General features: G+C 39.2%; 1 protein-coding gene across 22 annotated transcripts in view; it reads right to left on the reverse strand.

Annotated features, from left to right (window-relative positions):
* The window catches only part of DST (dystonin), a 592,091-nt gene that overhangs the window by 426,354 nt on the left and 148,373 nt on the right, over nucleotides 1–17,364 (reverse strand). For 15 of the 22 annotated variants that reach the window (XM_074237259.1, XM_074237251.1, XM_074237265.1 and 12 more), the window contains exon 4: nucleotides 13,606–13,813. In XM_074237259.1, the coding sequence (XP_074093360.1) occupies nucleotides 13,606–13,813 (208 nt within the window). Of the gene's footprint in view, nucleotides 1–5,467; nucleotides 5,758–13,605; nucleotides 13,814–13,975; nucleotides 14,103–17,364 lie in introns of those variants that run through there. The other 7 variants (XM_074237266.1, XM_074237256.1, XM_074237255.1 and 4 more) reach the window with 3 other exon arrangements.

A 17,364-nucleotide genomic window follows, 5' to 3' on the forward strand; every position in this document is an offset into this window, starting at 1 on the left:
TTGTAAAAAAATATTCATAGCAGCCCTGTTTGTGGTGGCAAAGAATTGGAAATTAAGTAAATGTCCTTCATTTGGGGAATGGCTTAGCAAACTGTGGTATATGTATGTCATGGAACACTATTGTTCTATTAGAAACCAGGAGGGATGGGAATTCAGGGAACACTGGAGGGATTTGCATGAACTGATGCTGAGTGAGATGAGCAGAACCAGAAAAACATTGTACACCCTAACAGCAACATGGGGGCAATGATCAACCTTGATGGACTTGCTCATTCCATCAGTACAACAATCAGGGGAAATTTGGGGCTCTCTGCAATGGAGAATACCATCTGTATCCAGATAAAAGAACTGTGGAGTTTGAACAAAGACCAAGGACTATTACCTTAAAGTTAGAAAAAAAAACTGATATCTTATTGTTTGATCTTGCTATCACTTATACTTTATGTTTCTTACTTAAGGATATGATTTCTCTCTCATCACACTCAATTTGGATCAACATATACTATGGAAACAATATAAAGACTGACAAATTGCCATCTGTGGGGGTGGGGGGAGGGAAGTAAGATTAGGGGGAAAGGGGAGGCTAGGTGGCACAGTGGATAAAACACCAGCCCTGGAGTCAGGAGTACGTGGGTTCAAATCCGGTCTCAGACACCTAATAATTACTTAGCTGTGTGGCCTTGGGCAAGCCACTTAACCCCATTTGCCTTGCAAAAACATTAAAAAAAGATTAGGGGGAAAACTGTAAAACTAAAATAAATAAAGTCTTTAAAAAAAAGGTGAAGTAGCAGAGCAAAAATGGGATGCAAAACACCAAGGGGCAAAAACCACCTTATGAAAATAAACTTAATTTTGAAGGCAATTGTCACAATCCTTGACTTTTAGAATATTATGATTTTTATATTTTAAAAGATTTTTGGGGAAATGGCATTAACTTTTACTTAGAAGAGATATCAAAGGTCAGTGAGTACAACTTTCCATGCATTCTAACTATTTACATTAGGGCATTTCCCCAAGTCAACTCTAATTTGTGAATTTAAAAAATGAAGAACTAGACCTGTGATTTCAGTGGTCTAGAAGAAACCCCTCTTACCAGGGCACATCAATAACTACTCTGCAGTTCATAGTCTTAGAGAATTGCCAGAGACATTGAAGGATCACACGTTGTGCCCAGAGTCACACAATCAGAATATCAGAGGCAGAACTTAAACCAAAGTTTTCACTTCTCTGAGACCAAAGTATTATATATGTATTCATTAGTCTTTAGGGATCAATCCTGTCCTCCATTTCAATCCTTCCCTCCATTTTACTTCAATTTTACTAAAAAAGAAACTAAAGTCTAGAGAAATTAAGTGAATTATCTAATATCATTCAGCAAATAGCAGGACAGGGACCTGAACCATCTTTCACAATGGGATTCTTTGAACTATACCACCATATATAATTTTGCTTATTCATCATAATAAAATTTGAGTGGAAGTCATTATGAGTAATGAAATAAAGCAAAAAGAGGAGTTAAAGAGGCATGGAAAAGTCGGTCTTGGGATTCAAGATGATGCAGAAAAACCTGGGCATGGGAGTGATGAGATCAGTTGGAGACAAACTTTGTAAATCTTTTGTTTGCATTGTAAAAGTAATCTTCCTTCTTCCTTCCACACCTGAGAACCTGACCTTCTGATTTGGATTGCATTGTTTTCTGGTGGGGCAGCCAGGGAGCACAAACCCCTGAAGACCACCCAAAAGAGGCCCCCTCCCCAAAGGCAAAATCTCCAATGAGGGACTTGGGTCACTCCCAGGTCACTATCCCCTCCCATGGACTTTGGGATAGAATTTAAGGAGATAGAGGGAGGGCCTCCTCCTCTTCTACCTTTCAGGCTCCTGCTGAGCCCCAGTCAGCTGGCCTGGCCAATTCAATCAGCTATCCATGTGGTCTCTCTTTAAAGTGTTTTAACTTTTCTATTACTTTCTTAATATGCTACAACTTCCTTTAATAAATCTCTATTTTCTTTCCAAAATCTGCATTCCCAAGTTTGAGTCAGGATTCATCGCAGGGCAGAACGGAACCAAAGAAACAAAAGGATCTAAGTTCAAGTCCCATGTTCTCTGACAAAACTTATTTAACCAGTGAGGGACTCAGGCAACTCTCAAAAGTTTATGAGTTGCATAAAAGGTGCTGTTATGCATTAATATAGAAAATTTCTCACCTGGAGCTGCTTAAAATTATGAAATTATAATTCTAACTTAAAAAAATAGAATCAGAAAACATAAAACCTCACTGTAAAACACTGTAGTAACTGATGTAGATTTAAATGGCATCTTGATATAAACAATGCTTTCAACTAGTCTAACTCTTCAAAGTAAAACAATGCTATAAGAGTTTCAGCTATTCCTTTGTGCAAATCTTTCCATGTGTCTTCCATACTAAGTTATAAACAAAAATAATATTTTATGCTATAAAGTAAATGTGCTATATAATTTATTACAGATATCAAAACAAAGGTATTGCCCTTGACAACTCCTAGAATAAATAATAACAAAGAAGCAATATTTTGTTCTTCATGAATAACTGACTTTATTCAATGCAGTTTTGGCAGTGACTGAAATAATGTGATTTTATGTTATTGATTTAAAAAAAAATCAGAGACCATGGATATCCTAGCTATGAATCAGTTTTATAAGCATTAATAGTAGACTATGAATCAGAACACTGCACCATTTTCTGTGTAGCAAACAAGTGTTCTGTGCTTCTAATTAGGGACACAGTTGCCTATTTGTAGTTAGAATTAAAGGACCTCGACAGAGAGATAAGAGTGGGCAGACAATACCAATTATTTAGAGCTCCTTTGTCATCATTCTTGTTTTATGACAATATTCTAGAACCTCAAAAACAATCCAAGACCATCTAAAAACTTTGACTTGTCTCAACTTCCAAATAATTCTTTCTCATGTGACTTCTGTTACTTCTAAGTTTTCATATTGCATGTAAATTTTTGAATTGGTTACAGCTGACTCTACCTCTTACCCTATACAACAGCTGAGGCACATACAATAACCCAAAAACATTCTTTGTGAATGAGAGAGAGAGAGAGAGAGAGAGAGAGAGAGAGAGAGAGAGAGAGTGTGTGTGTGAGAGTGTGTGTGTGTGTGTGTGTGTGTGTGTGTGTGTGTGTGTGTGTGTGTGTGTGTGTGGTGTAAGGAAGAGAAAGTAAAGCCTAGCTGTGTTGAAATGGGAGCTCAAAATGCTTGCTATACCATAGGCTTTCAAAGGATCACCAATGATACTTTTAAAGTTTAGTAAACTGGCACTCCCTAGTCAAAGCTTACAATTCTTTTCTGATTAGATCAGCTCCCACAGCAAGTCATCAGTAGAATAAGCACTGAAGTGAGGTCATCCTATTGGGACACTGATGGGAAATCATATCTGGCTTAGAAACACATTGGAAAATAATGTGTTTTCCAGGACTCCAATTTTTCATGTAGTCCAATAGCCAATATCTCTTCTTTCCAATGACCAAAAGTAACACAATATAGGAAAGATCAAGCAAGGTATATATTTTTAATTCCTTTAATCCAAAAGGAATAAGAAAGCAAAAAAGAAGACAATGAGTTTCATTGAAAGGATCTAATTGAAATACCAAATACATACATATACATATATATGTATGTATATAATAGTATTTTAAAATGCATTATATTAAAATGCTGAGAACTGTGAGTGATTAATCAAATGTGCCGAAATGCCAAGGTATTTTCAGATCCAGAATTTCACATAAAAAAGATCAATATTTTCTATAAAGTGTATGCTTCTTGAAAATCTACTTGTTATAACTATATTGTTATAACAAGATCCACAATTCAAATTGCATATGAGAATTTACCATGGGTTACAATAGGGAAATAGGTTGATAAACAAAATAACAGTTTGCCAGAATCTCAGTTAAGTTTCATGGCTAGCTGCATCTATAGAATAATAAAATTCATTTGAGACTTTCAGTGTGTCAAATAAAAAAGTTTTAAATTATAAAAGCTATTTGATTCCCCCCAAAAAAACCCAAATGCATTGGCCTATAATGCAGTTACTTTTGAGAGATTTTTAGAAAAGTAATGTTATAGCTTCCTATAAAAATTGACTCAGCTAACATATCAATTTTTTAAATGCTGCCAAATTAATCTAACATATTGTTACTGCTCAGCAGCTGCACTTGACATAAAGGAATTATGAGTTACTACACTATTTTACCCAGACCACCAGAAAGAGAATATTCTTGTTTTTCAGTTCTTCGTGATAGTTTTTCCCACTAGCCTAAAACCATTAACAATTAAATACTAAAACATTAAAGAGTGAGGAGTTGAGTTGCATTTTAACTCTTTGATTTCTGTCCAGTGTGTGAAAGGTCTATGGCTCAGCTACATGTAGACATTTAGAAAGATAAAATGTGGTCTGAATTTTATCCAGGAAACATAAAAATATTACTAACGTTGAAATTCTCTATAACCCACCCTTTGGCCACCAACTATTGAATTTTTTTGAACTGTTATAAGATAGAGGTCACAATGATATGTTTCACTATGCCATGACATAAATATATGATATAAATATAAGTAAGTATATACAAATATATGTATTCCATTACCATAAACACTTTTAAGAGGTGAAATTTTGTCTTCTCTAATAATCATTCACAATTTTAACATTTAACACAATACTGAAAATCACCATTTACCAGATTTTTTCATGTATGTGTATGTATATGTATGATACATATACATGTATGTTAAGCATAAAACTCAGGGGGTAAAGCAACTAGATGCATTTAAATTAGAAAGACTTTTTTCAGCGATTGAAGCGTCTCATATATCATCCTCCTTGTCACACGGAAAGAGGAATGTGTAAGCATCATACCAAATCAAAACAAAATAAAACAAAACAAAACTCTGTTCATTTCAAAGGGAGATGATCTAGTGATCGTTCCAAAAGGGATGCTTCTTTTAATCAGTTTCAGGACCGGTGTTCTAATTTTCTATGACATGAATTAACATCATGGACCAAGCAGGAGCATCAGTGTCTGGTGGTAATCTCATTGGGCTGTCGGAGGTATCCGAGACGCCCGGAAGAATTATGCGCAGCTTAAGAGAAAGAAGAAAGCCTCAGACTCCCTGGTAATAAAGCCCCCACAAGAAGGCAACATGGTCTATCTAAGGGCGTCTCCGAAGGCGCCTCCCCCACCCTGCTGGCTCTGCTCTGGGACCGATGGTATTACATCCAAAAAGTCGGGGAGGGATTTCCACCCACCCCCGCCCCACTGTCTGCACCACTACTGGTCCTAACACCTGTTTACTTGTAAGCAAAGGTTCTAGTTTGGGGTGTTGGTTTTTTTAACAATGTATAATAAACCCTTAAGAGCTGTCCCAAGAAGGGAATAGAGGGCAATGCCCAAGCAGGTCCGGACCGGCGGCGTTACGGTACCTTTGTATCGCTCCAGGACATCTTCGTAAGCTTGGAGGTACTCTTGCTCCTCCACGTAGAGGTATGCAGCCGGGGACAGGTAACCGGCCATGGCTCAAGTTCCTTTCAAAGCCGAAAGATGAGTTCAGCTCTCCCCCCTCCCCACCGGCCCCCAAGGCTGGAGTCCTCAAGCAGCCTCGGGACCTAGAGAAGGGGAAGGGGAAGAAAACTGCAGAAGGAGACGGCTCGGAGCCCGAGGCTAGAGTGAGACCCGAAAGGTCCGAGGACACGCCCAGGCCCCCTCCCCAGCCTGGCTGCTGAAACACTTGGCCTGGCCTCCAATGGGAGCCCGGCTGCGCGCCAGGGGGCGGTGACTTAAGGGACCCGCTGGGCTAGTGTCCGCACAGGGGCAAAGCTGACGCCAGGAGCCAGGCTGGCGGAGCGAAGGCGGGGTGAGCCCTGCACCCCACTGCAGAACGCGGGTGGGGGGCGGGGAGGCGGGTCGTCAGGGGCGCCCACTCACTCTCCTTTTCTTCCGCACTTTGCGGAAGAAGCAGCGCAAAGACGCTAGGTTTCAGGCGAGGGGAGGGAGATCCTGCCTGAGCGCTGGGATGCGCTTTGCAGCTGCGGCATTTCGGGCAGCCGCAGAGGCAGCGGCCGGGTGGGTGCTCCGACGGAGCAGAGAGACAGGGGAGAGAGATGGAAGGGAGCACGACGGAAGGTCAGCCGGGGCTCCGGCCCCTCCCTTCAATGCAATGCTGCAGGGCCCCCTGGCTCCCGAGGCTCTCCCTGGCTCCCGAGGCTCTCCCCGCCTCCCTCTGCAGCCCCAGCTTCCCAGCCTAGTTTATCACTTCATCAGAGCACGCCCACTCCCGGAGACCGGCAGGCCGGCCCCGGAACCCAAAAGGCGAGGTTGCTATTTGGGACCTACAACAGGTGTCCTGGAAACCCAGCCCTGTAAAGGGGCAACCGAGGGCGGCTGCATTCGCCCTCCGAGGAGGAGGAGGAGGAGGAGGAGGAGGAGGAGGAGGAGGAGGAGGAGGAAAGGAAACTATTTTGCCCAGCCCAGTGAAATAAGGGGGTCTTCTAGTCTGCAGCATCTGCTTGGCCAGCGAAAGGCCTGGGTGGCACTGAATAGCCTCCGGGGGGCGAGCTGGCTAAGAGAGAGGATTGCCTCTGCAGGTGGCCCCACAGCTCAGAGCTGTGACAGCGAGAGCGGCGCCTGCGCTCCAGCTGTCCACCGATGGTCCAACCCAGTATCCGCCTCACTGAGTACCCGTCAGCCCTTCCAAGCTCCTCCTCCTCCTCCTCCTTCCTTCCCTCTCCACAACTCCCTCCCCCTTTAAGAACCACTCGTGCTCCTTCTGTTTGTCTCACACGTACACTTCGAGCAGTTACAGCATCAGCATCACCCTAGATTCTTTCCAGTTCCCTTTCTTTATGAGAATTCGAAGTCATTTTATGACTAAGGGAAAGGGCCAGGCAGAATTCCATTTACCTGTAGCTAACATATTAACATGGGTTTCATGATAATATCCTACAAACCCTACTATGCCCTTTAAGATACCCTTAGATTCACTCCACAACTGATCAAAGGATCTATGAATAAGCGATTTTTGGAGGAAAAAATCCAAGTTATCAGTAGCCATATAAAAATGTTCTCATTCACTAATAATTAGAAAATATAAGTTTAAAACAACTCTTAGGCTCCAACACCCCCCCACACACACATATACACATTCATCAATATGGCAAAGTTGAACTAAAAAAGGAAAATTATAAATGTGAATCAAAGAGGGAAAGGATGCATATGGAAAATTAAACCTATGGTAGCTCTTTTTTGCAGAGGCAAAGAACTGGAAACTAAAGAGGTACCTATCAATTAAAGAATGGTTGAATAAATAAAGGGATATTATTCCATAATAGCAAAGGGGACTTTTCAGAGAAAACTGGAAAACATAGTATGGAATGCTATAAAGTGAGCAAAACAAGAATAATTTATGCAACAATAACACAACACCACATCACAATCAACTTTCAAAAATTTCAAAGCAATGAACAACACGTTTTCAGAGAGCTAGAAGTATGCAATCCATCTCTGAACAACAACAAAAAAGATTCAGGTTGCAAAATGAGACATGCTTCACACGTGGTAGATGAAAATGTATTAGAATTTGATCATTTTTGTTTTCTTTTTTTTTTCCAGATAGTGGCAGGAAAGTAGGAAAGGAAGAAAATAGATTTTTAATAATTGAAAAAGGTATCAAAAATAAAAGGAAGAGCTTTTATTTTCCAAAGTCATTTCTCCATTTGTCAACCATTACTATATATATATATATATATATATATATATATATAATATATATATATATATATATATTAGGTTTTTGCAAGGTAAATGGGATTAAATGGCTTGCCCAAGGCCACACAGCTAGGTAATTATTAAGTGTCTGAGACTGGATTTGAACCCAGGTACTCCTGACTCCAGGCCCAGTGCTTTATCCACTATGCCACCTAGCCACCCCTATTACTATATATTGCTTGCTCACAATTTGATGTATTGTCTTTTTGAGGGTTAGGGGAGCTTGGGGAACCTGACCTATGTTTTCATTGGCATATGGAAAGCATTGTTAGGAAATTCTCTCTACCAAATGCTGACCAATAATTACTTTGCAACTTAAATGCTGGAGAGTTGTTTGGAAGTATTGATAGATTAAGTGCCCTGCCCAGGATCCAAAACCAGTATGTGTCAGAGATGGGACCTGAATCTCTTGATTCACATCTTCTTGATTTTAAACCAGACCATTCTTTCTATGACAACATCAATGACAACATTGCTGACATGCTTATAAAATAACTTGTGAGTGGACTATGCTTAACATAGTTCTCCTAAACTTAGTCTCTGAGAATCTGGGTTTGGATACCAACTCTGTTGCTGCCCTACCTGTGTGACCTGGGGGAAGTCACCTCCTCCTCTCTGGACCTTTTTTCTTCTCTGAAAAATTGAGGTGAACTACACGAATGAATAAATTTAAAAGCATTTACTAAGTATCAAGGATTGTGCTAAGCACTAAGACTGCAAGCAAGCAAGCCATTCTATACTGAGGAGCTTATAATTGAGGGAGATAACTATATACATATATATGTATATATATATATACATATATATGTATATATATGCACATATACATATATATAAAAGAATTAAGAGATGTGGGGTAGGAGAAAGGGAGGGGAAGGAAAGGGAGGGAGAGAAAAAAAGCAGAAAGCAGAAACAGAAGAGAAGAAGAAGAAACAGAGAGGCATAAAGAAAGGGATGGAGAGGGAGGGGAAGACAGATAAACAGAGACAAACATCTGACAAGATGGCTTAAAATTTGTAGGAAGTGGCATGGAGACCTAATCTTGTGCAAAATAAGGTGCTAGTTCATCTATTATGGTGCAAAGATGCAGTGGCAGATTCCAGGTGCCAGTGATAAGGGGTGAATGAGGATGGCTAGAGCTCAGGCTGAATGATTTGAAAATAGTTGGGGGAGTCTAGGTCTTTTCCAGTTCTAAAGCCAAGAATCGTACATCCCTTAAGATACTTATCTGACAGCTCAGTTCACATGTATTAGAATGTAAAAGGACAATTTTTCACTTTATCTTCATATTACCAGCACCAAGTACCATTCCACACATAATAAGTACGTAATAAACATTTGTTGGTGTGAGTATATGAAGTTGTATATGTGTCATTTGGTATTGTCTCCCTTAAACTTATAAAGTCTTTGAGATCAAGGTTCACTTGTTCACCTTGTATATTGGGGAGGTTGGATTGGAGAACTTATAGAACTCAGCAGCTGTACTTTGGCTCAGTGAGGAAGGAAACATGCTCACCCCTTAACCATAGAGACATATGAAAACCAACCAGGACCCAATGGTAAGGCATGTCTTTAGCAAGGGACCAGAGGGTATGTCCCTTTTAATGGATAATAATAATGATAAAAAGATAATAATAATAAAAAGAACAATAATAATAATAATAATAATAATGAATAATGTTTGTCCTTCATTCTCAAAGAGAACCATGACATCAAAGAGGTGATGCCATGACATGTATGTGAATTGGATTTGAGTGAGGAGGTGCTGTTACTAGCCTCACTTTCTCTCTAGAGGTATCTGGGTTTAGTGACCAGATATGGATCATGACAACTGAAGATGGTCCTAGATGTGAGGCAATCAGGGTTAAGTGACTTGTCCAATGTTACACAACTAGTAAGTGTCTGAGGCTGAATTTGAACTTGGGTCCTCATGATTTCACCTAGATGCCCTTCCAATGGGAGCCAAAGCATACATACCCAGTTCCACAGCAAGTGCTTTTTCCTTTTCTACACAGACACACTAAAACAAATAGCACCTAAAATCATGTTATATACATATTAATTGTACCTAAGATAGTGTGCTAAGCCTGGAATCAGAAAGACCTGAGTTCAAATATGACCTCAGAAACTTACTTGCTGTGTTACCCTAGGTGAGTCACTTAATTCCCTTTGCCTCAGTTTCTTCATCTTTAGTGCAAGCTGGGGGAGGAAAGGGCAAACTCCAGTATCTTTGTCAAAAGAAATCATGAAAAGTCAAATACAACTGAAAACAACTCAACAACAATAATATAACATTAAGTAGTTTGGATGGGCATTATACCTGAACCAGGAACAATAAATCACAAGCCTAATAATCTCTATTTACAACTTCAAAGACCCAACAATTTCTACAGAATATTCACAACTCTAGAACCAAGAATTTATATCTGGAACTTTCGTTAATATCATAAAATGCATCTTTTCATCCAGCATATTCAAAAGATAGGCTTTGTAGCTATACAGAACTCCTTGACTGTAGACAACCTATTTATACATGCCCCATGCATATTTAACAGCTGGCTTGAACTGTGCCTCTTGGCTCCCCCAAGAGAGTAAAGAGTGTTCTTACAGTTACCATATTTCCTTATTATCCTGATCCAGGTACAAAAGCCCTTTCTTTTAGAGTAAGAACTGGGGGCAGCTAGGTCGTGCAGTGGATAAAGCACTGGCCCTGAAGTCAGGAGTACCTGTGTTCAAATCTGGTCTCAGACACTTAATAATTACCTAGCTGTGTGGCCTTGGGCAAGGCACTTAACCCCATTTGCCTTGCAAAAACCTAAAAAAATGAGAATAGAGTAAGAACTGAATCATTTTTAATTTTTATATCATCTGTCCCTAGCACAGTTCTTTTTAACACATAAGAAGCACTTAACAAATGTTTGCTGGATTAAATGTAGTTATATATCACCATACTGAGCAGACCTAGACACTAACCATCATTTTAAAGATTGTTTTGTGGATTTAAAAAAATACATTCTCGAGACCCAAAAAACAACTTAAAAATTAACCTAAAGCAATGACAGCCAAGATTCTGGTTATCTCAGAAAACTCACTTGGGTTCCCTGGACCTCAGTTCCCTCATCTGTAAAATGAGAAAGTTGGAAGAGGGTTTCTAAGATCCTTTCCAGCATTTACATGTTGGATATGTGTGAACTTTTATAACACAGGTCATATGTGAAAAACTGCAAGTGTTTCTTTGAAAATATTGAAATATTTTACCTATATAATTTTAAAGTTAGTTATGATGATCTTAGGATGATCTAAAGTCAAAATTATACAAATGCTACCAACATGATCAATTATGATTATATACATATATATATATATATCTTTTTAAACCAAAAGTGCTATAAAAATGCTAGCTATTGTACTATCACAAAAAAGAATCATGAGTATTTGCTTTTAACTTTAATAAGATACATAGATTTCATTCACTAATACAATGACTTATGTAATATGATTTTTCATACATTTTCAGCCTTTAATATATATACATGCACATTCCATTCCACATCCTCATTGCTTTGCATAAGTTATTTTCCATGCCTAGAATCAATCAATCAATAAACATTTATTGAGTAACTACTATATAGGCTAAGTATTAGAATACATTCCTTCCTTCTCTCAACAGTTTAGAAATCCTAACTTTTTTTTAATGTGATGCAAGTGGGCTCCTACTTGAAGGTTCCTGATTAATCTCACTATTCTAGCCTAGGTCTAATTAGTCAGGAGACTAGCACTCCTCCATTGAGCCTTCCCAACACTAAAATTACCTAATATTTACTTTACAATCATTTTGTACTCATTTTTGTATATTCTGTTTGTCCCAAAAGAAGGTACACTTCTTAAGGAGAGGAAGTTTTCATTTTTGTCTTTATATCCTCAATCCCAAGTACAGTGAATATCATTTAGTAGGTGCTAAATAAATGCTTGCTTGCTTGGTTCATTGGTTGGATTTATATCTCATTCTCTAATATGCAATACAGATCTCATTTTTTTGTTTTCAGTGTTTACAGCAATCTCTGTTTTCTCTCTCCCACACTAGTCACCTGCACCACACTCCTCTGACACCAATTCCATCACCACCAAAATCAGAATGTACATCACCATCCTCATTACCTAAACATTTAGGCCAATACAATCTTCCACTAATAAAGCATCACATCTGTGTTCTCCAGACCCTTGCCTAATATGTACAGGTTCCAAAGACTTCTTTTCATCACTATATTTTTTTTTCTTTTTATTTTCTTCCTACTGTGCTATCTACATCTGGCACCAGCAACAATTCCCTCCTTTCCTCTACCTCATAAAGCAGTATTTTTTACAAGGAAATGACTTTGCTATGTGACTAAACATATTTAACAGACTCAGGAAAGATTGTGTGCTAGGACTGGTACAGATATTCCCTTTCTTGGGTTCTCTCAGCCTTTCCTTCGCTCTCTCTCTCTCTCACTTTATCCCAAAACATCCTTTAGCCTTTTCCCTTTTCCCATCCTTCTTCCCCTTTCCTCTTAAACAAGGGAGATAGGCCAGCATCTCATAACACAAGCCAAAAGCTGTTGCCCCAGAAACCTGGACTTGGAAGCTACTGGCTCTGAATTGTTTGCTTTTCCTGTAATCATGAAAATGTTCATGGGGGGACTTCAGGGGGAGACTCCGCATCTCTCCCTGTCTGTTGCAGCAGTGGCCTGGATCCTAGACACCGACATCTTGGCTAGTCCCCTGTAGGCCCCCCTAGAAGAAAGCAAAGTACCAACTTTGCATTGTAGTGAAAAAGCAAGAGCCGCTTCTAAAAGAGGGTGTACGAGGGGTCACAGGAGTTGGAGTTGGGGGCTGGGAAAGGAGGAGAAGAGAGGAAAAAGAGGTAAAAACTGAATGCTGCAACATCAGCTCCAAAGGCCTCTTGGGGGAAGAGCCACCCAAGGCACACATAACCCAACCCGCAACATAATAGCATGATGCTTTGTAAATAAAGTGAGGAAACAATAACCTCCACTAGCACCACAGAGAGACACACTCATCACCGTGTTCAAGTATTAATTTACACACTTATCAGCTTTCAGATGGGCAAAACAAGATCTCTGTCCTGTTTCATTTTACCACCCAGGCAAGGGATCACCAAGTGCGAATGAGGACCAGCAGTCCCTCCCTTATATTAATTAATCAGGGCCTCTAGATTGTTGAGTCTTGAGCAGTGTATAATGTTCAAAAGCTGCTAAAGACACAGGTTCTGCCAGAATTGCTTCCGACAAGCTTAAGGAAATGGTTCAGATGACTGTGAGTCTTTAATCAAGGCAGATGTACAAACCCAGTCCTGTGTCTCTATCTAGATGTAAAGGCCGATTTGGGATGTTCTCTTTTTCCTCTGAGTTACATGACTAACAAACACACACACACACACACTAAGAATTCACCAAAGTTAATACTTTGAAATTGTCATATTGTCTAATGCATTTGGATATGAAAGTTTAATGCAGATGCCTGTCGATATTTCCTTTCATTTAAGATGCATTGATTCACTCAAGCAGAGAACAGAACCAAACAGCTTAGTCACTACTCAAAGGCATGGAAGACTGTTCCCTCCATAAAGAAGGTAAACAAAATAATTTCACCGCTGGCACCTTCCCCTATTTTTGGCACAAAATCTCTGCAATGTGCATTCTCTCAATCATTTGATCTCCCTTGGAGAAAACAAATTGATGAATCTCCATGGCCCTCAATCCCCCCCCCATACCCTTCCCCCCCCAGCTTCCCTTACCTGCTATCCTCAGCACAGCTCTCTCCGCGGGGTCCAGCACCGAACCACCTTGAATCTTTCTTTTGGATCTCTCATGCTTAGGGAGATTCCAGGGTAATGTGTCCCCTGGAGCTGGGGATGCAGAGCCTGATTTCTGGCTGAAATCATCTTCATCAGAAAAATCCGCAGAGGAAGACATAGAGCAGCGATAGGAAGCGTTCCCAGAGCTCTGAAGAGAATGACACAGAGAGCATTAGCAACTACACTCACATACACACAGATGTCCTTCGATTTCAGCACACCGAGGCAGCTCTGGTGCTCTGCATCATCCTCCCTTGGCTGGGGGGGGGGGGGGGGGGGTAAATGAAATTAAAGCAAACACAGGGCTCACCATTTCCCCCCTTCAGGTAGCTCTCAGATGGCAACAAAAATCCAGACCGTAAAAATACATGAAAGATCCACACGGAAGAAGTGTGTGGCCTGTGGTCAGGCAACCAGCTTACAAATGACTGGCCCAACAATGAAGCCAGGATCAACAGCCTTCCTGATTACAAATCTGTAGTATTTGGCTCCCCCACCAGGACAAAAGAAACATTTTCTTGCCCTTAGCTGCTGGTTAATTCATTAATGGAACTGTCTCTAAGTTTAAAAAACAAAACACAAATGCAGGATCTTGCTTCCCAATTCCTTCATGATTAGTGAAGCCAAACCAATGGAAGCCTTTCCTCTCATCCACTTTTTTCCCTTGAATTTTCTCCATAGCAGATTATCAGGAAGTGACTGGAAGGCACAACTAGGAGGGAGGATGGGCTGTTTCTCAGAACAGCCCTTCTCAAGACAAGGAGCACACAAAAGGCCATTTTCATAAGTCCTTTGCCAAGGCAGCTCCCATAAACAAATGTCTGAACCAAGTCTGGAGTCCTTGAAATACTTTACACTTACAGTGAAGTAGCCAAATCCAATAATGCAAATAAGAATGATTCAGGCATTGACAGGAAAATTGAGCTGTTTCTGAGTTGCTGATCATTACACAGTGAAATGGGAAATGCGATGCTTTTACAACCTTTTAGATGAAAGGTTCTCTACTCATCTATTATGCGCAAAGCTTCAGTGTCAGCCCTTACATAAAGGGTCATGAACACCATGTATACAGGAAAATGACATATGATGTTATTTATTCCTTTCTGATTTGCAGAACAAAATTTACTGACTAGGTTATGTTATATTTACTGTTGTAAACCACTATAACAAGGACAATGACTACAAACTTTAATCCCTAGGAGAACTATCAATGAAACAATAGTCAGTGGAGGTGGGGAGAGTCTTCATCCCTGCATGGAGATCCCCACTTTAAGTGACACAGAGAATAATAATTTGAGACTGAAAAAACTTGAAGTCATGAAGAGAAACCTCACAGGGTCATCAATTTTTAGGAAGCAATTTCCATTAAGAAATCAGTGAAGCAGACTACAATCTGAACCAAAAATGATGCTGCCCCACAAGTAGAGCTGCGCTGCCCATTCAGGCAGCAAACAATTTCCTCTGGGATCTATGTCCAAAACTACCTACCCTAAACACAGGTGACAGAAACTCAGCAGGAACAGGAAAACTGGATACCAATCAGTCTATCCAATCCCATATGCACATATGGGAAGAAACAAGGCCAAAATCTTAATTTTTAAAATGTGTATGATATATATAATATTACATAGAATTTAAGATTTACCCCTGGAGTTATTTTTTCTCCTACAAAGTAGTTTTCTGTCTATTTTATACCAATTGGCACCTAAATAAATATAATAAATTTTATTTTATGCATTTCCATAATATTTTAAATAAATAGATTATATTGATATTCTGTATCATGTGGTCATACCCCAGATAGAGCTGCAAATTAGTCACAGTATGCTATTACCAATCTAATTTATTTTTTTCTACTGTTCTAAAAATCATCTTGAGCTCCCTAAGGTTCTGTTGTTTGTCTAATCACTGGAGAGGGGTGGCATTCTTAGAGACTCTTAAAAGGGTATTGAATTTCTTTTGAGAGCCTTTCTCTCCTTCCTTAAAATGACTTCATACCTGCCCTTACTTAAGGACACATTTTATCTGTGAGATTATATTTCTTTTTGTAGCATGAACTATTTTTGTAAGTAGAGTAATTTGACTGAGTATATTTGTAGCTAGACATTGATGGGAGAATTAGAAACAAAAAAGTAGTTCTTTTCCAAAATGACTATTTATTCCTAGTCCTCTTCTTAACTAAATGAAAAAGAAAATAAGCTGTTGTCACAACTGGGTGAACAATGGAATTCCCATTATGCTTTTACATGAGCACCATTAATCACATGCAACCAGATGGTTACAGAATTACTACCAATGGACCCAGGGGTGCCAGTCAGAGCAGACCTAATCATGTCAATGATGTACAGATAAGAGAACAAAATAAAGCACAAAACAAAATGAAACAAAATAAAACACAAAAACCAAAAAAAACTTCTCATAAGGAAATCACTAATGGGAACTTTTGTAAATGTGTGTACATATTTGCACATATGTATACACATACACACACATATATATATATATTTGCACATATATATACACACACACACAAACTTTCTAAGATGCCTATTTTAAAAATGTTATATCAGTAGAAAGAATCACAAAAGGAGGGTAGACCATTTAAAACCACATTCTATGATTCTAGTTTGGTGCAAGGTTTTAAAAGAGACTATTCTAAAATAGATTGAGTAAAACTATAATAATTTTTATTCACTTATAATGTCTCTAAAATGCATGATATTGTTACCCTAAGAGACCAAGGAAGAATATTTGGAAACCCATCACTTTTTGGACTGAGCCTGTGATTTCATCAATGAATGGAGCTCTAGGTAAGGAATTTTCTCTACCAATATAGTGTCACTTTCTTTGTAACAAAGTCACAGTTACTTGGGGCCCTAAGAGTATAAATGATTTTTCCAAGATCATAGAAACAGTGTACATCAGAAGGGAAACTTGAACTCAAGTCCTCCTGACTCATTGCCCAGTTCTCTTGTCACCATAACATGTAACTTTTTTGGAGATGGTCACAATCCTGGGGAAAAAGTATTTTTTTCTTAAATGTAAAATTTTCAGTGTGAACATTTATACTTTGGGAATTAAGAAGTGCTACAAATTTGAATATTATTTATTGTTTTGTTGATTACCTAGATTTAATAAAGTAAGAGAGAAAATATTAAAAGTGCAGATGAAACTTAAAAGTATGTCATGAATATTCTTTTTTGCCCCAGACAATTGATTTTTAAACAGTTACCATCATACCATGGGTTACAGGACTCTTCCCAATTACCTCCAAATCCCCAAACACTCAAATGCCAAAAATACAACCACGGAGTTTCCTCTTTCCTTTAGCTTGAGGTGTTGATCCTCATTTAAAAAAATACTCTGTAGCATTACCTCTTTCCAATATTCTCAGGAATGTCCTATAAGACTAGAGTACCAAAAATAAGCTCAGTTGGTACCATTTACATACACAAAGCACATACTATCAAGTCACCATTCTCTGTCTCTCTGTCTCTCTGTCTCTGTCTCTGTCTCTCTCTCTCTCTCTCTCTCTCTCTCTCTCTCTCTCTCTCTCTCTCTCTCTCTCTCTCTCTCTCTCTCTCTCTCTCCTTTGCAAACCAAAGCTACCTAAAATGGATCACTAATCCCTTAGGAAACTAACCTAAGTGAAAATTCGAAAACTCAGTTTCTCAGAACTATATCTTACCCCAGCAAACA

Source organism: Macrotis lagotis, chromosome 5, assembly GCF_037893015.1.
Source record: "Macrotis lagotis isolate mMagLag1 chromosome 5, bilby.v1.9.chrom.fasta, whole genome shotgun sequence".
In the NCBI taxonomy this organism is placed as follows: Eukaryota; Metazoa; Chordata; class Mammalia; order Peramelemorphia; family Peramelidae; genus Macrotis; species Macrotis lagotis.